This window comes from Mus caroli, unplaced genomic scaffold (genome assembly GCF_978045245.1).
Source record: "Mus caroli unplaced genomic scaffold, Mus_caroli_1 scaffold_12, whole genome shotgun sequence".
Lineage (NCBI taxonomy): Eukaryota > Metazoa > Chordata > Mammalia > Rodentia > Muridae > Mus > Mus caroli.
In genome coordinates, this window is record NW_028227267.1 from 70,935,903 (window position 1) to 70,948,434 (window position 12,532).

General features: G+C 43.2%; 1 protein-coding gene across 7 annotated transcripts in view; it reads right to left on the reverse strand.

Annotated features, from left to right (window-relative positions):
- Lrch1 (leucine rich repeats and calponin homology domain containing 1) overlaps positions 1-12,532 on the reverse strand; it is a 185,794-nt gene that overhangs the window by 40,680 nt on the left and 132,582 nt on the right. For all 7 annotated transcript variants that reach the window (XM_021181697.2, XM_085828771.1, XM_021181695.2 and 4 more), the window contains exons 9-13: positions 10,874-10,989; positions 6,958-7,025; positions 4,977-5,060; positions 3,851-3,940; positions 3,712-3,748 (exon numbers count right to left, since the gene is read on the reverse strand). In XM_021181697.2, coding sequence (XP_021037356.1) covers positions 3,712-3,748; positions 3,851-3,940; positions 4,977-5,060; positions 6,958-7,025; positions 10,874-10,989 — 395 coding nt within the window. The remainder of the gene's footprint in view (positions 1-3,711; positions 3,749-3,850; positions 3,941-4,976; positions 5,061-6,957; positions 7,026-10,873; positions 10,990-12,532) is intronic.

Here is a 12,532-nt window from a genome sequence, read left to right on the forward strand (position 1 = left end):
GTCCACCACACTGTGATTCTGTCTAAAGATCACACCAATAACAGTAAGATTGCTGAAAAATAACAGCTAGCATTTACATGCCCACTGCTGAGAGGTTTCTCCTGAATCATCTCACTTGAGCTATACAATAGCTATTATTAGACTGAAATTTACCAAAAATAAAAGTGAAGTTTAGAGAGGTTAATTAAGTTGGACAGAGTTAGCAATACAGTCAGGGCAGCCATGTCACATAATTACCAGTCCCTGTCTGTAACAATGCAATCACAATCTCTGCAAACCTAGCTTTCTCCTTTATGCTTCTTATTTTCCTCATTTCATTTACTCAGACATGTTGAGTGTAAACCTGCTTAATTACTTCATAGTGCATGTGCGGTCAGATCCAGTGCAGATGCTGGTTTGTAGGGAATCTCAGTCTCTCAATAGGCCAGTTTAAGCCCACTCCCTGGGAGGGATGGATTAGACTGTAATAGGCAGTGTGGTAGTTTGAGTAGAATGACCCCCATAGACTCAAAAACTCAAATACTTCATCCTAACTTAGTGGAACATTTTGGGAAGGATTCAGAGGTGTGGCCTCATTGGAAGAGGTATGTCTCTGGAAGCAGGCTTTGTGATTTCAAACGTCCACTCCATTCCCACTAGTTAGCTTCTCTGTCTCCTGCTTGTGAACTGAGTTGTAAGCTTTCAACTACTGCTCCAGCACCACACCTGCCTGTCTGCTGCCATATGTTCCCCACCATGATAGTCATGGACTCTAACCTTCTGGATCAATGAGCAGCAAATTAAACGTTTTCTTTTGTAAGTTGGCTTAGTCATGGTGGTTTTTTCACAGCAATAGAAAAATAGCCAGAAATTGGTACTGGGGAGGGGGCTATTGCTGTGACAAGCCAGACCATGCTGTTTCTTAGAGGAACGTGGAAGATTTTGGGACTTTGAACGAGGAAAGCAGCTGGATGCTGTAAGCATGCCTGACGAGGGTTATCCTAGCAGGAGCTTGGAAGACAGTAGTGAGGAGAGCAATGGGACTATGGAAGCCAAGTACTGGTGGTTTCAGAGAAGAACAGTATCAGTAACTGGACTATAGACCATATTTTGATATTTTGACAAAGACTGTGGCTGCATTTTGCCCTTATCCTAAGAAGCTGCCTGAGGCTATCTGAAAAGTTTAGGGCTAATTTCACTGGCCAAGAATATCTGAAGATAGCTTCATATTCATCCTGTTGTATAGTTACTAGTAGTAACTCTTATGAAACTCTACAGTGAAAAACAAGCAAGCAGGACAAAAAGAAATACAACATGTGCAGTTTGAGAAGGGAAAGAGTGCCAGGGAATTTAACATTGGAGCCCAGGCTTGTGCTGAAAGAGATAAAGAGATGCTCAAAGCCAAATGGAGCAAAGGGAATTGGTGTGCAAGACTCTATCCAGCTAATCTGCAAAGTCTGGAAAATGTCTCAGAGATTTCCTGGTCCTAAAAAAAGCAGGAAAGCAAAGTGTAAATAGAATTCAAGGAGGGAGTCAGGTTCCATCCAAAGAGGACAGCTAGATATGGCAGCATCAGCCATGTGTCCTGGCTTTAGAATCATGAAGGATGTAGGGTTAAAGGGGTTGTGGAATCTTTCTCCATGGATAAGGAGAGCTACTGAGGTCGGACATGTGGGAGAGGAGTTCCTGCATGGAAGCCTTAAAAGGCCACTGTATGTATGAGGCCATGAAAAGTGAAGCTTAGATCATGTTGGAGACCCCAGCACAATGGACAGAGCCGCAGAGCCATGACATGTCTGCCAGAGAATGCTTCATACAGGAAATGGAACCAGTCCAAGCTACAAGTTGAAAAGGCAGAGCCATCTAAGTTCTTTCACATCAGACAAGGAATTACAGGATCTGGAGTTTGCCCCGCTGAGGGTTTGATTCTTCCCTGCTCCAGTCCACTTTCTTCAACAATGACACCATTCTTCCCTTTCAGAATAGCCATGTATACTCTGTACCATTGTATGTTGGAGCTATGTGATTTGCTTTTTTATTTTAAAGGGGTTACAATTAAGAGAGTGTCTCAAGTCTCAAGAGAAACTCTGAAACTATGTTGAGACTATGGAGACTTGAAGGTGGACTGAATACATTTTACATTATAGGACCACAAGCCTACGGACTCCAGTGAGTAAAATCAGATGGTTTGAATCAGAATACCCCTCACAGGCTCACAGATTTAAATGCTTGGTCCCCAGGTGGCAGAACTATTTGGTCAGGAATAAGAGGTGTGGCCTTGTTGGAGGAGGCAGGTCAACAGAACCAGGCTTGGAGGTTTCAAAAGCCCATGTCACTTCCAGGTAACCTACACTCACCTTCCCCCTGACCCCTGCATGTGTGTGTGTGTGTGTGTGTGTGTGTGTGTATCCTGTTTATGGATTAAGATGTGAGCTCTCAGCTACTACTCATGCCAGCCTGCCTGCCTGTTGCCATGAGCCCTGTCGTGATGGTCACATGTCACAGCAATAGAAAAGTAACTTTAACAGATTGTGTGATTCCTAACTACTACCCCAAAGTTATCTTTCCACAGCTGGGATAAGCTTTCTCTAGGATCATTCCTACTTTTATGTTGAGAATGTTTTCTCTACTGCCCCCCAAATTTCACTCCACATGACTGTATCTAACTTATCCTTATCCTCTCCCCAAATATTCCCACCAGATTTTCATAGTATTATTTTGTGTTCTGTATGGACCTATATATACTATATACTCATTGTTTTTTGAGTCAGAATCTCTAGTTGTACCTGGGGCTTCTTAATTCAGCTAAGCTGGCCAACCAATTACCCTGAGAGGCGCTCCTATGTGCACATTGTAGCACTGAAATCACAGGCACAGGCTGCAGTGCCGAGGGTCTGAACTTGGGTTTTTACGCCTGAATGGCCATCTACACCACCACCCCCAACTCCCTATATATTCTTTTACTCTTCCCAAACATTCTCAGTTCCTTTGATGACGTTCTTCGGGCCCTTCATTTAGCCAGACTTCTTTCTCAACTCAAATTTAGTCTGCATCAACTGGGCCTCCCTCCATTTCTGAGCCAGAACTGGTTTCTTATGCACTGCAGTGAGTCTGTTTCTTATGCCTGACAAAGTGAGTCTGTTTTGGCAAACAAACTTAGAGAATCTAACCAAAAAAAAAAAAAAAAAAAAAAAGCCAACTCTCATTGTACTGGCTGGTTTTGTGTGTCAACTTGACACAGCTGGAGTTATCACAGAGAAAGGCGCTTCAGTTGAGGAAATGCCTCCATGAGATCCAACTGTAAGGCATTTTCTCAATTAGTGATCAAGGGGGAAAGGCCCCTTATGGGTGGGACCATCTCTGGGCTGGTAGTCTTGGGTTCTATAAGAGAGCAGGCTGAGCAAGCCAGGGGAGGCAAGCCAGTAAAGAACATCCCTCCATGGCCTCTGCATCAGCTCCTGCTCCCTGACCTGTTTGAGTTCCAGTCCAGACTTCCTTTGGTGATGAACAGCAGCATGGAAGTGTAAGCTGAATAAACCCTTTCCTCCCCAACTTGCTTCTTGGTCATGATGTTTGTGCAGGAATAGAAACCCTGACTAATACACTCATCTTTGAGGGAAGGTGGGGGGACAATAGTCAACAAAATTAGAGAATCAGGAAAGATAACAAACTCGGTCATGAACAAATACCACTACTTTCCTCCCCCAAGGCAACACCGAGCTCTGTCCTTACCTCACGGTCTGGAGACGTCTCCAGCTGAAACTGGCCACTGTAGGAAGGTGGGAAGAAAAGAGAGACAAAGTGGATTTTGAAACACAATCACATCATTTTAAAAAGAGAAAATGTACTGAATTATAAAAGGTGAACATACTTGAGTGAAGGATCAGGGAATTCTGAGACTTCTCCTGAGTCCATGGGGTACAGGTTCAAAATACTTCTCTCTGTGATATCTCTGCTTAGACTAAAGAGGAGGGAGAACAGACAGGAGTGAAACCGTTAAACATCTGATTCATTCTACGGGCCTCCGTGCAGGTGAAACCCTTAACTGACAAGCAAAGCTTGTCTTTGGGATTAAGAGAAAAAGTTTCCAAATGCAAGTGGCTCTCACAATGGGGTACCAGGGCTTTTTTTTTTTTTTTTTTTTTTTTTTTTTTTTACTGAACTCCAACTTATGTGTGAAAGACCATGATAATGTCTGATAAAGTCATGATCCAGCAAGCAGAGCAGCTCAGGTATTAACTCTATACCACTGATGGCATTTAGGTTCAACTGCCAAGTTTTTCTGACTTATACTGCTATATTTAAAATTAACAATTCCTTGGTCCACAAGATTATTACCAGAAAAAAATTAAACTTGTCAAATTTATGGTAATTATTTTAAAATAAAGAACAAATATAGGAAGGAGCCAACATAGTGAAAAGGAAACTTCCCAACATACAATGATGTCAACATGGCGGTTGACAGGTTAGCATGATAGTCAAGTATCACTTGGAAGTCTGTTGGGAAGTTCTTGTACAATGCATGGTCCTGACAAGGGTCCAATTCAAATTTAAAAAAGAACCTACAACCCAAGCCTTTATAAACATATTGACACTATCAGACATAAATAGAAGTGACATCTGGCACTACCAGAAATAGGTAGAAGTTTTAAATTTCCATTTTTTTTAGTAGGGTTTTCCTTCTATGTTTATAAATCAGTAGAAATTATTCTGTGCTTCTACCATATTTCTGTTTTCCATAAATGAAACCAGCCATTCCATATGAATGTCACGAGAGGTTAGGACCAGGAAACTGGTCTCAACTGCTACAGAACTTTGATCCTTTTACTTTGGATCTTGGGGAATAGGCAACTAAAGGACTTCACTTTGTTCGTGGTTACATACAGACCAACTCTGGTCTAAATGGTTTAGACGGTGACATAACTGCCATAATGTGCTCAGTAAGTTCGTAGCCCTCATTTACACACAAGGCCCAGGCCAGGAACAGACGTGCGTACCTGATGGGATCCTGAAGCAGCTCTGCCTCTCTCAGCTGCTCAATTATGGCTATATCCAGATCCCGGTCTTTGGATGAATTTAGTCTGTAACATAAAACCAAGTGTGAGTGCAGAACGTTTAGCAAGACATCTTAAGTGCAGCCTCACAAAACCCCATCAATCTTCTAATAAGGATTTTGACAAACTCAGGACTGTAATGAAGACACATAAGTATCCTGTGGGTGGGTGCTATGGAGGTGGGAGAAGTCCCTGGGCAGCGAAAACTCAGTTCATCTCCAGGCTCCCAGGCTTCCACTTGCTCCATGGCCAGCCAGGCAAAAGACAAGGACACTGGGTATTCCTATAAGACCAGCCTGGCTCCCCAGAGTGGAGCTGTATCAATACCAAGGCTTCCAACTCTGTTCCATGTGAGGGGCTCAGTGTACAACAGCAGCTCTCAGGCCTGATTCTTTATTAATGCAGGAAAATCAACTGTGGAGCTTATGAAAGGAACTAGCCCCCAACACACCTAAGCAAATCTAATCTCAAGTAAAGACGGGCCCTCTAGGAAGCTCCACAGATAATCCTGACTTTTAGAGTCAGGGTTGGGAAGAGATGTGAAACTGATAACGGGGTTTCCAAAGCTTTATCTGGCCTCACTTTCCTCCCTCATGATTCTCTGATGCTACACTGAGTCAAGCCTCCTTGGCCTCTCAGAAGTGTATCCAACAAGGAGCTAGTAAGATAGAGTGATACAGAGGGACTTCCCAGCAAGAGAAATTTGATCACAGTTTGGCTACTCTTCTTGCTACAGAAATGCAGGCCAATTAACAATCTGACTAGTCCTTTTTTAGGAAAAAATAATGCCCACAAAGAATAGTGGAAGGTCATCAAAACCTACATACATCCTACACCACAGACAGCAAAAACCTATGAACCAAACATCTACCCAATGCTACAGGTTCCAAGCCAACTCCATGTAAGAGGTTCCTTTTCTGTTGAGACACTCATCTGCTCCCCTGGAGGTCTTGCCAAGTAAACTGTATACTGATATACAGTAGAGAAAAAAAAAAAAGAGAGAGATTCACTTGGTACAAGATTCCTCAAGGTCAAATGTTAGCCTTCTCTGGCCTTGGACAGAAAGGCATCACCAATCTAGGCCCCAAATTCATCATCTGCTATATGGAAAACAACAGACTGCTACAAAGATTAACTGGGCTGCTGCCTAGGAAATAAAACAGTGCCAGGCATACAGAATTTAATATATGCCAGCTATGACAGTTATTAGATTGGCAACCAGGACATTAGAGAAATGCATTTCAAAGATTTGAAGCAGGCGACCATGGCTGAAGGGACTGGCTCTCCAGACATTAGTTATGGCTATTGGCTTCTTCAAGGAAAATGGAAGGAAAGGAGAGGATGTTCTCACTGTTAAACTTTTTATTGACAGACTCAAGTAAAACTCAAGGCCAATGAAGTAGAACTTTCTGTTGTCCTGTGGTATGAATGTACATTCCAAACTTTATGTGTAGAAAACTCAATGCCAAAGAGAACAGTGTTAGGCATAGAACCTTGATCAGGGAATCTAGGAAGCCCCAAGGCAACAATGGACACTATTATTACAGGAGGTAGCTTCTTATCCATAGAAGCTCAGCTCTGTCTTCACCTCTCATATCCTCTTCCCATGGGACAGCTTCTGCTATGTTATGATGGACCAAGAAGCTCTCACTAGACACAGCCTCTTGATTCTGGACTTCTAAACCAATAACTGCAAGCCAAATAAACTTCAACTGTATGTGTTATCCAGTCTATGTACAAATGAAGATTGACTATATGACCCAAGACTGTAAGAAGAGTCATAGGAAAACTGACAACTTCATATCTGTATGACTGGGGAAGATTCTAGGCTTGCCCTAAGAAAAGTAGATCAAAATCTATCAGGACATGGCTGCCAGAGTATCTGAAGAGGAATGGTGACCCATGACCCAGCTCTGGCACTCACAGATCCTCCATGTGCCAGTGAGCATCCTCTTCTATCCGCAATAGCTCTTCACAGTCTTCTGCCTGGTCCTATGATAGAGCACATGGGCTTTTCAATGAAGAGTTAAAACCGGTCCCAGTCCCTATTCATGGCAGTGTAATTCACAAGAGCCAAAAGGAAAAAACAAGCCAGTTGTCCATTGACATGAATGCTAAGGATATATAATGGACAAGGAGAACATTATTACACTACATACAGAAAACCTTGAGCATGAAATAACATACCACACACACACACACACACACTGCATGATTCTACACATGTGAGATACTTATAGTAGTCAAACTTATTGAGAAGGAACACAAATCTATGATTGCCAGAGAGAGGAGGCACGGGGGAAGATTTACTTGTCAGAGAGAGGAGGCACGGGGGAAGATTTACATGTCAGAGAGAGGAGGCACAATGGGAAGATTTAAGTGGTAAATAGTCTCAGTTCAGAAAGATGAAAAAGGGTTTAGTGGTAACAGAACAGAATAACAATCCATAGTTAACACAAACTACAGTGTGCCACTGAAATGTGGCTAAAATGTTGGGTTGTGGTGGTGTATGGCTAGTGTGCATTTGCACTTCAGCATCTGGAAGGTCAAGGAAGGCAGATGGACCATGAGTTCAAGGACAGCCTGTGCTATCTACCAAGACCTTGCCTCAAAAAATTTTACAGACAAAAGGTTTTATAATTTATATGTATTTTGCCACAATTAAAACATAAAATAATAATAATAACTCCAGCAAGCTGGCTTAGGATTACAACTTCCATTAGACAGAAGCAACACAAAACCCACCTGAGTTCCTTATTTAATTCAATTTACTGGTATTTAACAATAGGAAATGCCCTGCACTGAATCCAGTAGTTTTGTGTGAACAAAGTCAGAGAACACTCATGTCTTCACTGAGCCTCCCACACCAAAGCTCTCCAGAGACACTGCACTGAGAGTGCATCCTGTATCCACTGTGGGTCTTCCATGTATCTCCTTGGACTTTCTCCTCAGACAAGGAAAATGTCCTGGCTGGGTTCACACTAACAGAGAGCCACTCTGGAGTGGGTACATGTCCCTATTAGGGAAAGGACATCGGACTGTGGGCTATCGAGCACATCTCCATTGGTTCTGGTGACTCCTTGGGATGAGACATTCCCTGAGGAGGGTGCTTCAAAAGCCACTCTGACCTTTACTGCCTAGACGGTAATTTCAGGGTACAAGATAAACTGTGTCACTCTGCAAGTGATGGTGAAGTCCATGAAATCAGACTTCCAGGTGACACGTCCAAAGCGACCTGCCCCAGGTCTTCTAGGCTTCCACAAGCAAAGGCAAGGGGACTGTCTTCTAATTTTTAGCTTCAGAATGAAAACTCAACAGAACATGCAGTTGTTCTCTAGAACACAGAACAGGTTGGCATCGGCCTGCTAATCGGCCTGCTAAGCTTTTTATTTACAAATTACACAGCATTTGAGAACTGGCACAGTCATCTGCAGTGCCCAAAGCAGTACATGGGATACTTGTAAGTAACACACACACACACACACACATTAAATACGCACACACATACACACACTCATATACACACACATACATGCACACACACTCACATATACACACACATATATATATACACACACACTCACAATCAACTCATATATGCTCACTCACACATGCATAAGCACACACACACAAAGTGATTCACAAACACAAGCAGGACCCGGGTGAGGTAGGATAAGGGACACTCTGCCTCTGGCTCTGGTTCTCATAGTAGACACTGAGCAAGCATTGCTGCTGGTCCACTTAGCATACTTCTCATAGTTTTGTGCCTTCAAATACTTATTTCATGGTTCTAAGTGGGGCTGAAATACAATGCTGAGATGCTGATTAATCTTCCTAGACAACTCCAAAGTGCCCCCAAAAGAAACAATGTGTTAGGTAGGCTGTTCACGGGTGTGCATTGCAGTGTTAGTGAATTCAGTGCTAATGAACCAATAACATGCAGTCACCCTAAGGTTACACAGCTGGTGATGCTGTAGCCATCTGAGGCAGGCAAGTATACACTGACAGAATCCTGTTACAACACATTTCCCAGACCCTATCTCTACCCTTAAAGCATGGCTGACTGGACCCTGAGCCAGGAGTCTCTAAGCGCACATGAAACAAGGCTTTGTACTGGCTTACAGAAATGTGACCCAAGGCTCTCAGAAATCCATCTTTGTATTTCCTCTGAGTAGACTAGCTTTGCACTGGACAGTGTAACATGTATAATGGTTTCATACATTACAACTATTATGAGTGATTAGAAAAAAAAATGGGCCATAAATAAAAAAAACCACTAGATACCAATTTAGTACATAAGGCAGGATTATATAAAAACACTGTTAGTGTGCTGGGAAGCCTGGCGCACTCATAGATCACAAAACAGAAGTCAAGCCTAACACATGGTTGGCTCCTTGAGTGTTACCCTCAGGATCCACCCTCCACATCAGCCACCCCTAGGGTGCTGCCATCCTGGGACTCTCTGAATCCAGGGTACGCTGTGCTTTATGAATCTGAGATTTCAAGTGTTCTGTTTTTAGTCTCAACTTAAGAGAAATTCTTGATGAAATGAAGACAGAATCATTTTTCCATGTTCTAATGACTGACCTGCCCCACAAAGCTGACAGACAGGACTCAAGTATGGGAGAGCCTTATGGGAATGACCTGAGAGTGATGTGAGCACATCTGTCCGTTGAGACAAATAGCTGGTGGCAGAATATAGAATATGTGCACTTAGGTGCACACACGTATGTATGGAGGCCGTGTTGGCTGAGTGGGCACCTGCAACCATCGCAGCGAGACACGATAAACCCAGCCAAAGACATGTCAATCGAGATACAAGATGAAGAGAAGCACTGAAGTTGAAAAGCTAGAGTAGTGTAAAGACTACGTGGTCTATGTTTTACCGTCTGGGTGTTTCTGTAATCATTTTAGACTATCAACTTTGCACAAACTGAGTCAGGTTCATGATGGGATTGTCAAGTTCACTATTTCAGTCTCGAGAGCATGAAGGAGGCTACAGTACATTAGAGCCTCAAGCAGTACAAGTCAAGTTCAGCTTGTTTTACTCCCAGTGACCTGGGATGCGAGTCCCTGGAATGCTGCTTAGCATGGCTGAAGGCATCAAACAAATCATCAGAAAACACAGGTGAGGGGTTGCTACAATGGCTCAGCAGGTCAAGGTGCCTGCTGCCAAGCCTGATGATCCGAGTTCAATCCCCGGGGAGGAGAGAACTGATTCCCACCAGTTGCCCTCTGACATCCATGCAGGAGCCATCTTGTCAGCCCACGGAACTGAAACTTTTGGAGTCATATAAACTTTTGAGCTTCTAGTTTTGGAGCGTTTGGGATCTCAGATTTTTAGATTAGGGAGCCTTGTGCTGTAATGCCTATATGAACATTCAAAATCCAAAAAGCCCAGCAATCTAGGACATCTCTAGTTTTAAGGATATTGGATAAAAAAAAAAAATGCACAGCCTGAGCTCTCAGGCTAAGCATTCACAGAAACCATCTAGGCACTCACGTAAAACATGGGGAAAATGAAACAATTTTGGAACTTCTGCAAGTGGTCATGGTCATTTGGGGAAACCTGTCAATTTGTAAGGTTTAGAGGCTTAAGAAGAGGCTGAACAAGTCCTGAATCAGAAAACAAAAATCATTTATAATCAGACAGTCTAGAGACAAGCATGGTTGGAGCCAGCTCTCAATGTCAGGGGGAAAAAAAGCCTCAAGCTTAGAGAGGAGGTGCTGGAGGCTTTGAGAGCAAACGGTAGGCTGGACGGACATGTTCGGCTGAAATCTGTGAATCTGAATTCTAAGGTCCCAAGCAGAGGAAAATGTGTTGAGCTGCAAAACCTTGCCTTAATATAGTTCATAAGTCCCAAGTGTCGAGCATCTGCACGGCCAGCAAGCTGCTCTCTTTCTTGTCCTGAGATGCCACTGTCCCCCAAAAGGGAAGGCTTCGGCTGAAATTCTCCTGTCAGGAAAACACAGAGAAAGCAAGGAAGCGTGACTTCAAAGACAGAGGCATGAAGCACACACAGGTCCTCAAACATACAACCAGCCCCCCCCCCCCCACCGTCACCCGCTGCCAAGGCCCCTAAGCAACCCATGATTTATTGCCTCTGCAGAATGTAAAGGGGAGAATTAAACATGGGAGAAGAGGAAGAAACAGAAAATAAACAGAAGACCCACAAACTGAGCATTAAAAGTCAAAGCCTCTTCAGGGCTTTAGCTCCCCATGAAAGAAATGAAATGTCCTCTCATGCTTTTGAAGAATTGAAAAAAATCATAAAAGCATTTTGGTGTTTTTAGAAGTATGTGGCTAATTATTACACATTCTATGTTCAGCAAAATGTATGGACCACTGTTACCTGGAAATCATTATGCCATTTAGATATGTATCCACATATGCATTATAGGGATTAAATTGCTTGTCCTTAAGCAACCAAAAACCTTAAAGAAACCTGAGACAAGTCTAGCCAAAAAGCCCAGATCCTACCTACAACAGAAATCACCCAGGAAAGGCTCTGCAGAAGCCAGCGCATGTTGGAAACATGAGACAAGTCTAGCCAAAAAGCCCAGATCCTACCTACAACAGAAATCACCCAGGAAAGGCCCTGCAGAAGCCAGAGCATGCTGGAGCAGAACTCATCTGCCCCAGCAGGCAGAAGGCAGAAAAGGGGACAGCACCGAGGGCTCTTCTGACTAAAGAGTAAACAGGAGAAAGCAGGGAGAGTGTCCTTTAAATAGTGACACTGCAAGATGTCGAGGGGACAGCTTTGTTACTCGTCTCTGGGATGGAACACATGAGACGAGAATACATAACAACCTTTAAAGCTTTAAAAAAAGGAAAATTTGTCTTAAACATGACCCTCAATACTCCATATTGTTATAAAGTTAATATGAATCAATTCAGCAGTAGCTACATTTTTCTCGCAAGAATTCAGTTACATTTTGGGGTTTGGTGTCCATCACAGTCTCTATGCTTAATGCTTCCCTCAGATCTAAGAGTCAGGGATGGTGATGCTCTTCTACAAACCCAGTACTGGGGAGGCTGAGGCAGAAGGATAGACAGTTCCAAGCCAGTCTGAGCCACATAGGAAGACCTTGTTTTAAACAAACAAAATGAAATACAAGTGTCCTAAATCTAAGAGGTGAAAGAAAACATGGAAGTGTCTGAGTAGCTTTAAAATACGCCTATCAAAGAGTCAAAGGACAAAAGTTACAAGGAAGCTCTCTGAGGCCATCTGATCTAACCATCTTTACAAGGGATGGAAGCAGCCAGCTGACTCGGTTACAGTCACAACAGATTCGCAAGCTCATACCTCAAATGCATTTCCTACCCTCGAGTGTGTTAGATATGACTGTGGGATGAAGTCCACCTTCTAAGTCATAGGCACTTCTAGGTCTGCCCACAACCCCACAAGCCCAAGAATCTCCATGCTCCACCCCTCTAGCTTAACCCACATGGCTTGGGGAACATCAGTCTTCCAGCTATCTGCATCTATCAACTTCTC